Source organism: Gouania willdenowi, chromosome 24 (genome assembly GCF_900634775.1).
Source record: "Gouania willdenowi chromosome 24, fGouWil2.1, whole genome shotgun sequence".
Lineage (NCBI taxonomy): Eukaryota > Metazoa > Chordata > Actinopteri > Blenniiformes > Gobiesocidae > Gouania > Gouania willdenowi.
In genome coordinates, this window is record NC_041066.1 from 17542344 (window position 1) to 17555656 (window position 13313).

Sequence of the window (13313 nt, forward strand, 5' to 3'; positions counted from 1 at the left end):
ATTTATTTATTTTTTTACAGTAAACTATTAAGTGTCGCTAAGTAGGTACTTAATAATAAAATAAACAAAATCATAAGTTAGTTTTTATTTTCAGTCAAACAACAATTTTCAAACCTATTCAGTCTAAAAACTAACGTCGCTGCATTTCATCCTTTTTCTTCTTTTTACAGTTTTCCACAGTTTCTATAAAATTAATGGACATTTACAGTTTTTGGTTTGTTTTCTAAAGGCTCACAAATAGTCTTTGCATTCAATGTTCATTTGAGAAGGAAACCGTGCGTGAGTTTGTCCTTCGACTCCTGTACAAAGTGTGACACCCCCGTGTAAAACGCTTGACCTGCGACTTCCACCACCACGGCGTTGAAGTCTCCGCACTTTGTCTCCTGCAGAGAAACACACACGTTTAAATATTGGTTAGCAACAGTGGCTACAGGTTAGCGTTGAGTCATCTCCAATACCTCAACAGCTCTTCCTGTGAACTGGGAACCAGTAGCTCCGCTCTGAAACGTCCTGGTCTGGTTCAGTTGGATGAGGCCTTTGTGATATTGGAGAGCAACTCGTGCTGTGACACCAGAACCAGTCGGGCTTCGGTCGACCTGGAAAACAGACAGAATGAGAGTTTGAAGGAAAAAACTAGAACGAACACTAGCTGTGTTCATACTACGGAAGCCCTAAAGGGCCAGGCTTTCATTCATTTCATTTCGAGATGTCGAAACAGTAATGTAGTGATAAATCATTCAGTGTAACAATGTCAGACGATCAGGAGCATATAGATCACTGCATCAAGCATTCAGTAAAGTTAGAAAGACCCAAATAATGTCTCATTCTTACCGTTATGAAATAGCCAATGAGCTACAAGCTGCAACAAGATGATCTTCAATACGATTATTAATCGTTTCCTATGAGCAGATGACACTGAGACTTTGCCCAGGGACCGTCAACAAAGTGCAACCACCGACACAATAAATATCGAATATTCAATATGTCTGTGATCATGCATAGCAACGTGATCAAATTTACTGCTGACGTTGATGGTCTATATTTGGTCATACTACAACTCTTATTTAGCTAAAATACCCTTTTGTAAATTTGACACTACTGTTTAGTTATTCCGACATCTCGAGATAATTATCTCGTTATCTCGAGAAAATTAAGTCGTGATCACAGGAAAACGGAGGAAACAAATGTCTGAAAGTATGACCCTTTAGTTTCCATTAGCGGTGTGCATTGCCATTAATCTGACGATACGATATATCCCGATAATAAACAACACGATATATAAAGTGATGTCATTAATGGAATGAAATACATTTATTTTATTTTTTTAAACTTCTGAGAACATGTAAATTGTAACTAACTGTAATTCAAGTACCAATACCAAAAGTGGTACGTTTATCAAACTGTCAAATTAATTTTCAAAAAACTTTGCTTCTACAACAGATTCTGGAAAGTTCTTAAATAATTAAAATTAATTTATAAAAATAAAGTGAAATCAACTTCCATGCTAAAATACATTGAGGAGGGAAGTAGTTTAACAATGTCTGATGTGATTCACTGACACCTAGTGACTGTTTATGTGCTATGCAGACGTTAGCGTAATTAAATGGGGTTTTTTTTCATTTAGAGGCATTTTTGTTTAAAAATTGGATTGATACGATAACTGAGCTTTGAAATATTGTGATATATTGCCGATTGGATTTTTTTCTTACACCCTTAGTTTCCATTACAGTTTTTCGCAAAATAAAAGCAGTATTTCTAAAGTTTTGACAAAGTATAATTGCGCTTTGAACGTGTTTCCATTGAAGGTTGTTTTTCTGCAGGAGCACTAGTCGTAACTCTTGTGAAATCTCATCCTGCGAGACTTTGCTGCAGGAAGACGGACGCTCCAAACCTCCTCATAACACTCTGCATTGCTTTGTGGTTTCACGTTTAATGTGGCAGTAATAATTTAAGTATAATGCTAAGAAACGTCCCAGTCTCCTCTTCTGTTTACACGTACTGCGCCATGTTTTTTCAGCGCGAAGTGGTCATGTGACCAGGTACAATTGTGGAAAAAGGGTATCCATTGTGCTTTTGTGACTTATTTAAATATCAAAACATCTGAAATTTCTCCTCATGAAAGCATAAAAACTTTTTAGCAATATTTGAGTGTTTTTTTTGAATTGAGGTCTTTCCATTACCAGTTTTTATTGTGCCATTTAGATTTTGTGCATTTACAAAGGTAATGAAACCGCAGATAGTTACATAGTACTGGAATTTAGTCAGTGAAATACCTGAGCCTCAGCAAACACGCAGACGTTAGCAGTGGGTTCAGAGGAATACTGGTCTTTGCCGTCTGTGAGGATGGTGCCGTAGAGAAACGCCAAGTCATCACTGGTTGGATGATACAACTTCATCTGAAACACAAAATACAAGACAGCAGTCAAACTCCACATCAATCTCCTAAAATTTTACATTTATAAAAAAAAAAAACACCTTCATTTACATAATAAGGTAGGTGTTTGTTTTTTTCTCTTTAGCTTTCCTGACATGAGAACAACTAACGTGTGTGTGTTCCTACCTGAGATTTCACAGCATTGGTCACTGCTGTAGCTGCATCCACCAGATCCCGAGTCCTAGATTTGGTGACGTCCAGGCCAAACTTCTGAGCGCTGACGAAAGCGTAAAAAGCCCCTCCATAGCTAATGTCCACCGTCACCTCACCAAATCCTCCTATTCTCACCGTCACGTCTGTAAACAAGTCGTTCAGAGATTCAGATTAGCAGTCATTAAAGCACCTTTAAAGGCTGTTGATTATCTGGTAACAAGTCGTGTGGAGACAGGACCATCTATAAGGGGGAATAAAGGGGAGAGATTTTTGGGGTCCATCCATAAAGTCAGCAAAATGATGGTCCATTGTTCTATGAATCTGTGATAACCACATTTATTTATTTATCTGAATAATAGCTAGGAAGTGTATCATTATTTGCGCCATAATATATAGTCATCTTAACGATGTAAATCCTTGTTTAAATCAGACATAATATAAGTTAAAAGTGACCAAAAATGGTGGGAAAGGTGGTGAAATGGGATTTTAGAATCACAGAAATTGGTTAAAGGTTGCAAATTAGACAGAAAAAGTGGTAAAAAGGTTCAAAGTGTCAATATTGGAACAATTAGTTTAAACTGGCAAATAATGGGCATGACAAATCGTGAATGTGATTAAATTGGCATAAATAAGCATGAAATATGATGAAAAGAGGTTAAAAGTGACGATAATGGATCAACATATGTGACATTAGGTGTAAGGGGTTTATAAGTGCCGAAAATGTCTTGAAAGTGGAAAAAATGTGCAGAAAAGGCATTGAAATTTAATGCAGAAATGGGAGTAATGTAGCAAAAATGCATTAAAAGGAGCAAAAATATGGCAAGAAAAAGAGATGAAAAGAGGTTTAAATATGGCCAGTTTGGTGCAGTTGCAGAAAAAGGGTAAATGTGCAAAAATTTGCTCTAATTGTTCAAAAAATTCTTAGTTTTTTGAAGGCATCTGGCGACCCCATGGTTGAGAACCCCTGGGTTATCATACATGAAACTCCCACCTGTGGCAAATGCAAACGCAGGCACGCTGTGAAACCTCACGCCTCCCGTTTTTCCCTCCGAGTACTGGACGAAGGCCTTGACCAGTCCACACGGGCAGTGGATGTTCACCTGAGTCTCTGGTGACTGTGGTTCTTTCACCAGTTTGTAGTCCACGGCGAAGCGTCCCAGTGCGATGACGGCGTGTCCGCACATGGTGCTGTAGCCCTCGTTGTGCATGAACAGCACCGCCATGTCGGCCTCGGGCAGCTCGCTGTCCACGATCAGAGCTCCGTACATGTCGCTGTGTCCGCGGGGCTCGAACATCAGCACCCTCCTGAAGTGGTCCAGATGTTCCCGTACGTAGCGCCGCTTGGCGAGCACGCTGTCGCCCCTGACGTGGGGGTAACCGCTGAGGATGATCCGTAGAGGCTCTCCGCCTGTGTGCATGTCGACCACAGAGAGAGGCTCTCCTTGGTGGGGTGGGAGCTGCATTTCTGTTACTGCAAAGACAACAACAGGAAGAACTCACTTTAAGAACAGAACCAGGACGGATCTAGGGCTGGGCAATATGGACCAAAACTCATATCTCGATATTTTTTCTCAAAATGGCAATAAGATATGAATCTCGATCATTTTAATTCAAATTAAGTCTCACCATTAAGACAATTCAGGGTTAAATTTGCAGATGCAAAATGCCACACAGACATTTCTTTCTTTAACTAACAGCTGCACAATATGTGCCTATTAGGGACAGCACATGTGAGTGAGTTCCATAGTGTGGCTTGTTTAGAGGTAGGTCTGGGTTAGGATGCACTCAGAAATCAATTAGTGTGTTACAAGAAAAACTATTTAAAAGTGTATATAACGATATAGGCAATATTTATATTTTCTATATCGCCAAAATAGAAAAGTCGATATATCGCCCAGCTCTAGACAGATGCATGTGTCATAATTAGTTTCTGTATATTTTCGAATTTCTTTAAACACCATAAATGGCCCTCATTTATCAACCGTTCATACGTTTCAATCTGAGCGTACGACGTGTGTTCGACCAAATTGAATCAAGCTTCGGTATTTATCAATTCTGACGTGAGCGTATGCTACGATCAGATCTAATGTCTGGTCTGAGCTCGTGTGCAATAATCTGAGCAGCACAGCCAAATCTGACTGAGATAAAAAAATAAAAATAAAGCCTCAGCTACCATCTAAGCATAAGCAGACACGCATTCAGAACAGATCTAATCGGATTATTAAATTAAACAGTTTCCTACTGAGCAGGAATGCTTTTAAATGTAAATAGTTTCTTAAACTTTTACAAATGTGCTGCAGTAATTGCTAATGTCATAAATTATAGGTGAAATTGGCTGAAGGCATAATAAACAGACAAGGCCAACATATTTACCTCATTTTTAAGCCTTTTTTTTTTTTTTTTTTTTACAGCGTTTTGATCGTTTAATGTGATATTTATTGCCTAAAGCGTGCGTACTGAGGCTGATGTCATATCCGTGTGTGTCTCAACGATTTCTGTTGTGAAGTTTCTCACAGCACACAGGGGGGCAGACGTCACCTGCTCAGGCGCTGACCCTCCACACAGCTTTTAAATGTGCTTCTTTAATTCCAGCACATCTTTGTTTTGCTCCACTTCAGATGTGAGGATGCCGATTTTCTTCTTGGAAAAGCTTCTTTTGTTGTTTGACCTCAGTGGGCGGGGCCTCCGAAACAGGAGGGCCTAACATGTTAATGACGATCTTATTCAGTCGCCGCGTTTATCAACACCTGATCATTTGTACGCTAGGATTGGTCAGATACGAATGTTTCATAAATCACACGTTGGTCCTGTCGTACGACCAGATTTGCACCCGTTTCCACGCGAGGTTAATAAATGAGGGCCCTTAAGTCTAATAAATGTTCACGACGTTGGTCAAGTTTGTTTTTGCATCACTGTTGGAGTTTAACCACCAGATAAAAAGCCTCTTTGTTGGGACTAAAATCAGGAGAAGCCGATATCAGTAACACACGTCTCTACTGAAGCTTCAGCACCAAATTCCTTGTAGCGTAATGAAAATGTGAATTATTTAGAGTGCAGTGAATAGGTCTTATATGAACCTGGGTTGGATGGTTGATCAGATATCTGTGGATGATGAGCTTGAGGCACATGTGAGTCTTGTGCTGGTGATTGTTGCGCTGTTGAGCAGCCTTGAGGAAAGAGAGATCCGAGTCCATCAAAGAGTTTCCCTAAAAGTCGTTCTGTGGACCTCGTGCTATCGTCCAGAAACTTAGACAGAAGTTTCTCTTCTCGCTGCATGTTTCCTTCGTGGTGTTGCTCCATACTTTGCAGGAAGGCTCTCTGCTGCGCTGACCAGTCATTTAGAAGTTTGGCATAACCTGACGATGGCTTTCGTCCTGGAAAGATAAACAAATTCTCTTCTGTGCTTTTCAACACACAGGGCAACTGGTGGCCCCCCCAACGTAAATGCTCAAGATGACCCCAAAAACACAGAATAAAATACAGATTAATGACAATACATACACACAAAATGACAACAAAAGCACAAAAAACAACTCCAAAACACACAAAAACTAGTTCTGTCAAGAGATTAGAAAAATTGTGCGATTAATTTAATTTGATTACATTATGGTGCCAGATCAAAAGATTGATAAATAACAAAGTGGCTTTATCAAGTCATTTATTGTTTTTAACAGACTTGAACAGATGCAGTATTTGAGAATAGTGCAACCTTTAGTTTTGACCATCAGGGGGAATATGTTAGCGCGTTGTTTTTTTTTTACTGTAATTAATTTATCGCAATGAACACGTTAAAGAGACAGCCCTAACAAAAACGACTCCAAAAATGCACAAATTAGCAACAAAAACACCAAAAAATGACTCCAAAAAACACATGAAACAACAAAAATATACAAAACAATCAAACAAAACATTTAGTTCTTTCCTGTATTAATGCTAGTTATTAGTTATTGTTCTAAATGACGAGAAGAATTCCAAAAAATTCGGCCCTCAGATCAGACTATCACATTTTTGTGGCCACCACTGTGATAAAAGTCGCCCGTGAACCCTGCCTTACATTCATTAAACCTTACCTGTATTATTTCTATCAAGTTTTAAAAACACTTCTGTCCTTATTTTGATCAGAATCTCTCCACAAAAAGTCGACCTCATGCTTCAAACAACATGCAGTGCACAATGCATAGTTTACACTGTGTAAACGCATATGTTCTATATGAATATATCACGTACTAAAAGCATTTTCTAAGCTCTTCACTGTGTGATATATTTCTATGGGTGTAACTTACTTTTTTTTGCAGGAGGCTCAGAATAGTTGTCCTCCCATGCGTCGTCCTCAGGCTGTGGAGAGCTGCTGTCCTCCGTCTCCTCAGACTTTATGTGCACTTCATCTATTCATAGAACAGGAGTTTAACATGACACGGTAAACAAATACTCACTAAACTGTAGTCCACTACCCGGGCTGAAGTATGAGGCGTGGCTTAAAAGTAAAGAATGGGACGTAGTTGGAAAGAAAAACTTGAAATGTTGACGTTTCTATTAAAGTATCAACTTAGTTTGGTTTACAGACAGGAGAAGCATTGTTCCAACAACAAAAGAACATTAGACCAGGGGTTCTCAACTGGTCTCACCCTGGAACCCACATTTAATCATTAATTCGCGAACCACTTTTTCTTAGAATTCAACCAACCATATTTAATTTTTCAAAAATAGCTGTTGAAAACACACACATGTAATATATTTTGAAACATAAATCTATATATTTTCTTGTGCAACATGCATTTCACAGCATGCCTGTCAAAAGACACGTGAGAGATATTAAGTATTTATTTTTGGTCAGATGTCCGTGACCCAGCCAGCACAGGTCCGCGACCCACTTGTGGATCCCTCCTGACCCACCAGTTGAGAATCACTGCCTTAGACAATAACAGGAAAATTCCTTTTGGCTCTTAAAAATGTGTTTAACACAAATTACAAGTCTGTTTTTTTTTCATAATTTGGGTAAGAGTTTAATTATTATTATCTAATGTAGAATATCAATAATTAATGTAGCCGTATAATGCTCAAGTCCTTCAGCTTCAGATCGACATTTGACATGTCAACATTAACCAAATATTGACATAAGGCCATGAATGAGGACAGTGATTTGTTTGTGACCTTTGACCCTCGTGCACTCACTGAAACGTACGAGTTCTTCTTTCAAAAGGATTTCATTACAGGGTAATTGTATTTAATAATGTAAATTTAACTGTTCTTCTTATTCTTAATGACAGGATTGCATGTTGCATGTTGCTTTCTTATCATATATTCTATATTTAAATATTATTTCAACCCTTTTTGCTGCTTTTCTCTTCTTTTTGTGATGCTGACTTGATTAATCCCTTTCCAAGGGATTAATCAAGTCTATCTAATGATCTAATCTATAGTGTTTCAACTATTAAACCTATTTGAATGTCCTGATCCAATATTGGTATAAAATATGGTATATATCCGTGAAAAACTTAAGTATCGGATTAAATAAATCAACCAACCTGCATCTAAAATCTCAGATATAAGCCCTCTAATACATTATTTGCTTTTAATGGATTTGTGGTGGTTATTTTTCACGGTCTTGTAGTTTTGTATAATGTTATTTTTAAGGTTAAAATGTGTGTAACCCATTGGTTAAGAATGAACGTTCAGTTTTTCTCATACCTGTTGTTCTTCGAGTTACATCACTCAATTTAACTTTTTCTAACATTCCAAACTATTAAAATAAGTGATAAAAAAAAGTATGTATTATCAATATCGGACACCCCTAGTTATTAAATTAGTTTTTCACTCCAACAGCAGAATAATCACAGCAGGATTGTCTTTGTTTGTTTTTTTTGGTTATGAGTAAAAACAATTTAACTATTATCATAATTTTGTGTATGTTTTACTAACTTAACTTGTTTCCTAACTTTGACTATAGATATAATCATGAGATGATTCTTTTTTCAGTAATAAAAACCCCTGTAAAATAAAGAATGATTAGATCTGATTTAAATTTTTTATGATTGATTTTAATTTGTTTTGACTTTTAACATTGCGTTTTTATGGGTTTTTGCTATACATTTGACATTCAATAGATTGTTTTTAGTGTGCATTTACATTTTTTTTAAACAAGTTGTTTTTGGAATGATGTAATTACACTTTTGTTTATGATTTTAGTTGGGAGATATTTTGAAATATTATTTGTGTTACATTGATAAGTTATTTGTTTTTGTCTTTTGGGGGTGATATTAAACATTATTTGTTTTTTTTGGGTTGTAAATGATAGACATTAATCACTAGTTTGTTTGTGTTTATTGGTCGGTCTTGAATATGTCAGTAGTTTAAGATAATTGTGATTTTGACTGTATATATAAATGTATATATATAAATAATAGAAATTCATGATTAGTTTGTGTTTTTGCTTTATTTTGTGTTTTTTTTTTTTCTAATTGCAGTTGGTATACTTATAATAATGGACAATAACTTTTTATTTGTTTATGTTTTTGCTGTTGTTTAATAGGATTACAGTAGTGTTTTGGGCATCAACAGAATAAAATCCCAGTATAGAGGTTTCCATGCCTTTAGGTCTAATCTGCGTAATCTCCTTGGCTGCCCACCTCCCTCGCGCGACACTGATTTATGACGTCACATCCAGACATCAGCGAACAGTCGCGCTTTGTGTTGGGCTTTAATTAAACCTACCGTACGTGTTGTCCTGGGTCCCCGTTAAACTGTCCTCCGGGAACTCAAAGTCTAAGCCCGTGTCGTCTCCACCGGACAGCGGCCTTCCCTCCATGATTTCATCCATCAGGTGATAGAAAGGGAAGCTGATTGGAGCCGCTCCGCCTGTGTTCATGCTCAACTTTGCCTTGTAGAAGAGGCTTTTCAACGATTTCCAGCGGTTTTTGATTTGTTCCACCGACCTGCTCACCCCAGACTCCGTCAGCTTCTCGTGGACCTGGTTGAACAAGTCGCTGTTACGAACTTTGCGTCCGTCGAGCCTTTCGCCTATTCTGCACTCCTTTAGTATGTTGAGCAGCAGTGTTGTCTCCAGCATAGACCAGTTCTGCTTCGCCTCCGCCATTTTTCTCAAAACACGGCGCGCGTGACGGCCGACGTCAGAACTGTACGTGAGGCGCATGCGTACAAGGCTTTGAAACTTGACTCTAAATTTGCCATTCTCTGATTTATTACTTATTTGATTAAAAAGTAAGTCACCATAGTCCCTAGGGTTTCATCCCAAATAAGCGTTAATAATTCGTTTCATTAGTAAAAAAAAAAAAAAAATAAACAAAACGTTTGCACATTTTAAAAGGCAAATGTTTTATTTTCCAGCCCCATTCCAACATATTAAAATGAATCATGCAAATATAAAAACAGCCATGTAAAAAGACGGTACTTTTTAACATTGCAACTTTGGACTTACTATATGTAGAACATAGAATAAACCTTTCCTGTTTTACTTCTGCCCCTTTAAAAAAACTAAATAAATAAACATATAAATATAGTAAATAACAAATGTGTACTAAATAAATAGATACAATACATTAATTTTTATAAAACAGTAAAGTGTTTGCATATTATATATAAGCAGAATGTAGACGTTTAGTAGTTTATATAGTAGAAACAGATTTTTATATACCAAATGTCTGTGATGTTGCACTTAAGTACCAAAGGCTAATGTTGCAGGATCCTGAAAATAATACCTGCTTTAAATGTAATTTATAGGGTTTAAAAAGACGGGAAAAAAGCAGTTATTTGGGAGTAATTTCGTGTTTAAATTCTGAAATATATTTTAATTATTTATTCTTTTTGCCTTCTTTCATCTCATTTCATATTTTAGGAGTAACTCCTTTTAATCCCAAAATAGCTAAGAGAAAAACAATGCAATAATAATTAACAAAGCAACTGTCCCCATAAGAATATCTTATTTTTATTGAAAAACCTATTTTCTATACAAAGTTATTATATTTCTTATTAGGCCCTAATGATCCCAAATAGAAAGGAGAAAGGAAATACATGCATGCCCAACTTAAGCTCAAGTTAAATGCACTTTTACAGTGCACCATAGCATTTAAAGGTACTGCGACTTATTCTAAACAGTTAAATTGACATTTATGATAATTTTTTTTTTTTTTCTTTTGTGATTATTATTTATTTATTAAGATGGATTCACTTGCATACGAATAAAGTGAATAATTTTGCATCTCTCTGCATAGAACAAACTAAACAAGGAGAAAATAAAGTGGGTGAGTAAATCTCCTGTAATAATAAGCCTCCTGATTATATACTTAATGTTCTTAATTGCTGTTGTGATTCGCAGATGAAAACTGCTTTGCATGTTGCAATCTTCAAGGTGTCTAATTTACATGAATGGCTCTTGAGTTACATAAGATAAAAGACTAAACAACAGATGGTGAGCAGGCATCCAATTTTCATTATTCATTTCACAGATGACAAGCTCCCTAAATGCATGCAAAGATCATTATTTATATTTAACCAAAAATATACTCGTATGTAAATGTACGTACAGTCACATGCTTACATCTTTACAACTTGTACAAAAAAAATTAATTCTATTAATATTAAATACGGTGGTCATCATACAACCAAAACCTTTGTAACCTTTTCATCCAAACTGTAAATACAATTGCATTTAATTGTACCATAGACAGAAGTGTCACTTTATTCACATTTGCATAGTGTGTATAATACATAAATCTAAGACAATAAATTAGAATATCATGAAAAATTTGATTTATTTAAGTAATCCCTTTCAAAAAGGGAAACTTGTATATTATATTCATTCATTACACACAGACTGACATATTTCAAATGTTTATTTCTTTTAATTTTGATGATTATAACTGAAAACTAATAAAAATCCCAAATTCAGTATCTCAGAAAATTTGAATATTACTTAAGACCGATACAAAAAAAAAAGATTTCTAGAAATGTTGGCCAAATGAAAAGTATGAGCATGTACAGCACTCAATACTTTGGACCTTCTTTTGCCTGAATTACTGCAGCAATACGGTGAGGCATGGAGTCCATCAGTCTGTGGCACTGCTCAGGTGTTAGTAGAGCCCAGGTTGTTCTGATAGTGGCCTTCAGCTCTTCTGCATTGTTGGGTCTGGCATCTCGCATCTTCCTCTTCACAATAGCCCATAGATTTTTCTATGAGGTTAAGGTCAGGCGAGTTTGCTGGCCAAACAAGAACAGAAATACCATGGTCCTTAAACCAGGTAGTGGTAGCTTTGGCACTGTGTGCAGGTGCCACGTCCTGATGGAAAATGAAATCTGCATCTCCATAAAGTTGGTCAGCAGCTAGTAGCATGAGGTGCTCTAAAACTTTCTGGTAAACGGCTGCGTTGACCTTGGAGCTAAGGAAACACAGTGGACCAACACCAGCACATGACATGGGACCCCAAACCATCAATGACTGTTGAAACTTTACACTCGACCTCAAGCAACGTGGATTCTGTTCCTCTCCTCTCTTCTCTTCCTCCAGATTCTGGGACCTTGATTTCCAAAGGACATTAAAAATGTACTTTCTTCAGAGAACATAACTTTGGACCACTCAGCAGCAGTCCAGTCCTTTTTGTCTTTAGCCCAGGTGAGACGCTTCTGACGCTGTCTCTTGTACAAGAGTGGCTTGACACAAGGAATGCGACAGTTGAAACCCATGTCTTGCATACGCCTGCGCGTGGTGGTTCTTGAAGCACTGACTCCAGCTTCAGTCCACTCTTTGTGAATCTCCCCCACATTTTTGAATGGGTTTTGTTTCACAATCGTCTCCAGAGCGTGGTTTTCCCTATTGCTTGTACACTTTTTTCTACCACATCTTTTCCTTCCCTTCGCCTCTCTATGACACAGAGCTCTGTGAACAGCCAGAGCTCTTTAGCCATGACTTTTTGTGTCTTACCCTCCTTGTGCAAGGTGGCAACTGTCAGGTCAGCAGTCTTCCCCATGATTGTGTAGCCTACAGAACTAGACTAGACTGAGAGACCATTTAAAGGCCTTTGCAGGGCACCAGGTGTCTTCAATATTGAATATATCCACAATATTCTAATTTTCTGAGATACTCACTTTGGGGTTTTCATTAGTTGTCAGTTATAATCATCAACATTAAAAGAAATAAACACTTGAAATATGTCAGTCTGTGTGTAATGAATTAATATAATATACAAGTTTCACTTTTTGAATGGAATTACTGAAATAAATCAACTTTTTCATGATATTCTAATTCCATGACCAGTACCTGTATATATTTATGTCCTAAAACTAATGGTGAGATTGAAAAAAAAAAAACTCCACCTGAGCAAGAGGCAGGGTTGTGTTAGAGGAAATATATACTGTATGCTTTGTGTTGAAATGTTAAATAAATCATTATTAAGTGTAGATTTCTTACTACATTGTTCTATTCTATTTTTAATTTGGCATGGATGAGACTACACAATTTCTTTAATAATTCATGAAAGGATTGCATAGAACAGTGAATTACAAGAATAATAAAAAAAAGTCCTTTACTTTGGTTATTTATATTTCACTCGCTTGTTTATAAACTATTTATCATCCAGTGCTTTGGGGAAAGTAGCAACTTACCAGGTTGGATGCTTGTTAAAAAGAGCTGTTGTTTATCAGCACAACACTGAGAGGCTTCATTAGTTTAAGGCACTAAAAGGATCTCATTAATACTAATGTTAAAGGTCCAGTA

At 36.9% G+C, this 13313-nt stretch overlaps 1 protein-coding gene across 3 annotated transcripts; it reads right to left on the reverse strand.

Moving 5' to 3' along the window:
- Positions 1-70: 70 nt before the first annotated feature.
- On the reverse strand, positions 71-9832 carry l3hypdh (trans-L-3-hydroxyproline dehydratase). Of its 3 annotated transcripts, XM_028440377.1 has the most exons (8): positions 9299-9825; positions 6871-6972; positions 5665-5961; positions 3579-4058; positions 2561-2730; positions 2274-2396; positions 459-596; positions 71-383 (listed from the first exon to the last, which is right to left on the reverse strand). In XM_028440377.1, the coding sequence occupies exons 1-8, from the start codon at positions 9735-9737 to the stop codon at positions 258-260; spliced, it is 1875 nt and encodes a 624-aa protein (XP_028296178.1). In that variant the 5' UTR covers positions 9738-9825; the 3' UTR covers positions 71-257. The 3 variants fall into 3 exon arrangements, with proteins under 3 accessions (XP_028296178.1, XP_028296179.1, XP_028296180.1); XM_028440378.1 differs by lacking the exon at positions 5665-5961 and having other exon boundaries at positions 9299-9832; XM_028440379.1 differs by lacking the exon at positions 9299-9825 and having other exon boundaries at positions 6867-6972.
- Between the last annotated feature and the right edge of the window lie 3481 nt (positions 9833-13313).

Bases quoted from the DNA above. Each gene is read 5' to 3' on its own strand.
- l3hypdh (XM_028440377.1), bottom strand. From the start codon at position 9,737: ATGCGCCTCACGTACAGTTCTGACGTCGGCCGTCACGCGCGCCGTGTT. The intron at 2,397-2,560 runs GTAGGAACACAC...TTTGTGTTTCAG, and splicing joins CCAATGCTGTGAAATCTCAG to ATGAAGTTGTATCATCCAAC. The intron at 597-2,273 runs GTATTTCACTGA...TCTGTTTTCCAG, and splicing joins GCGTGTTTGCTGAGGCTCAG to GTCGACCGAAGCCCGACTGG.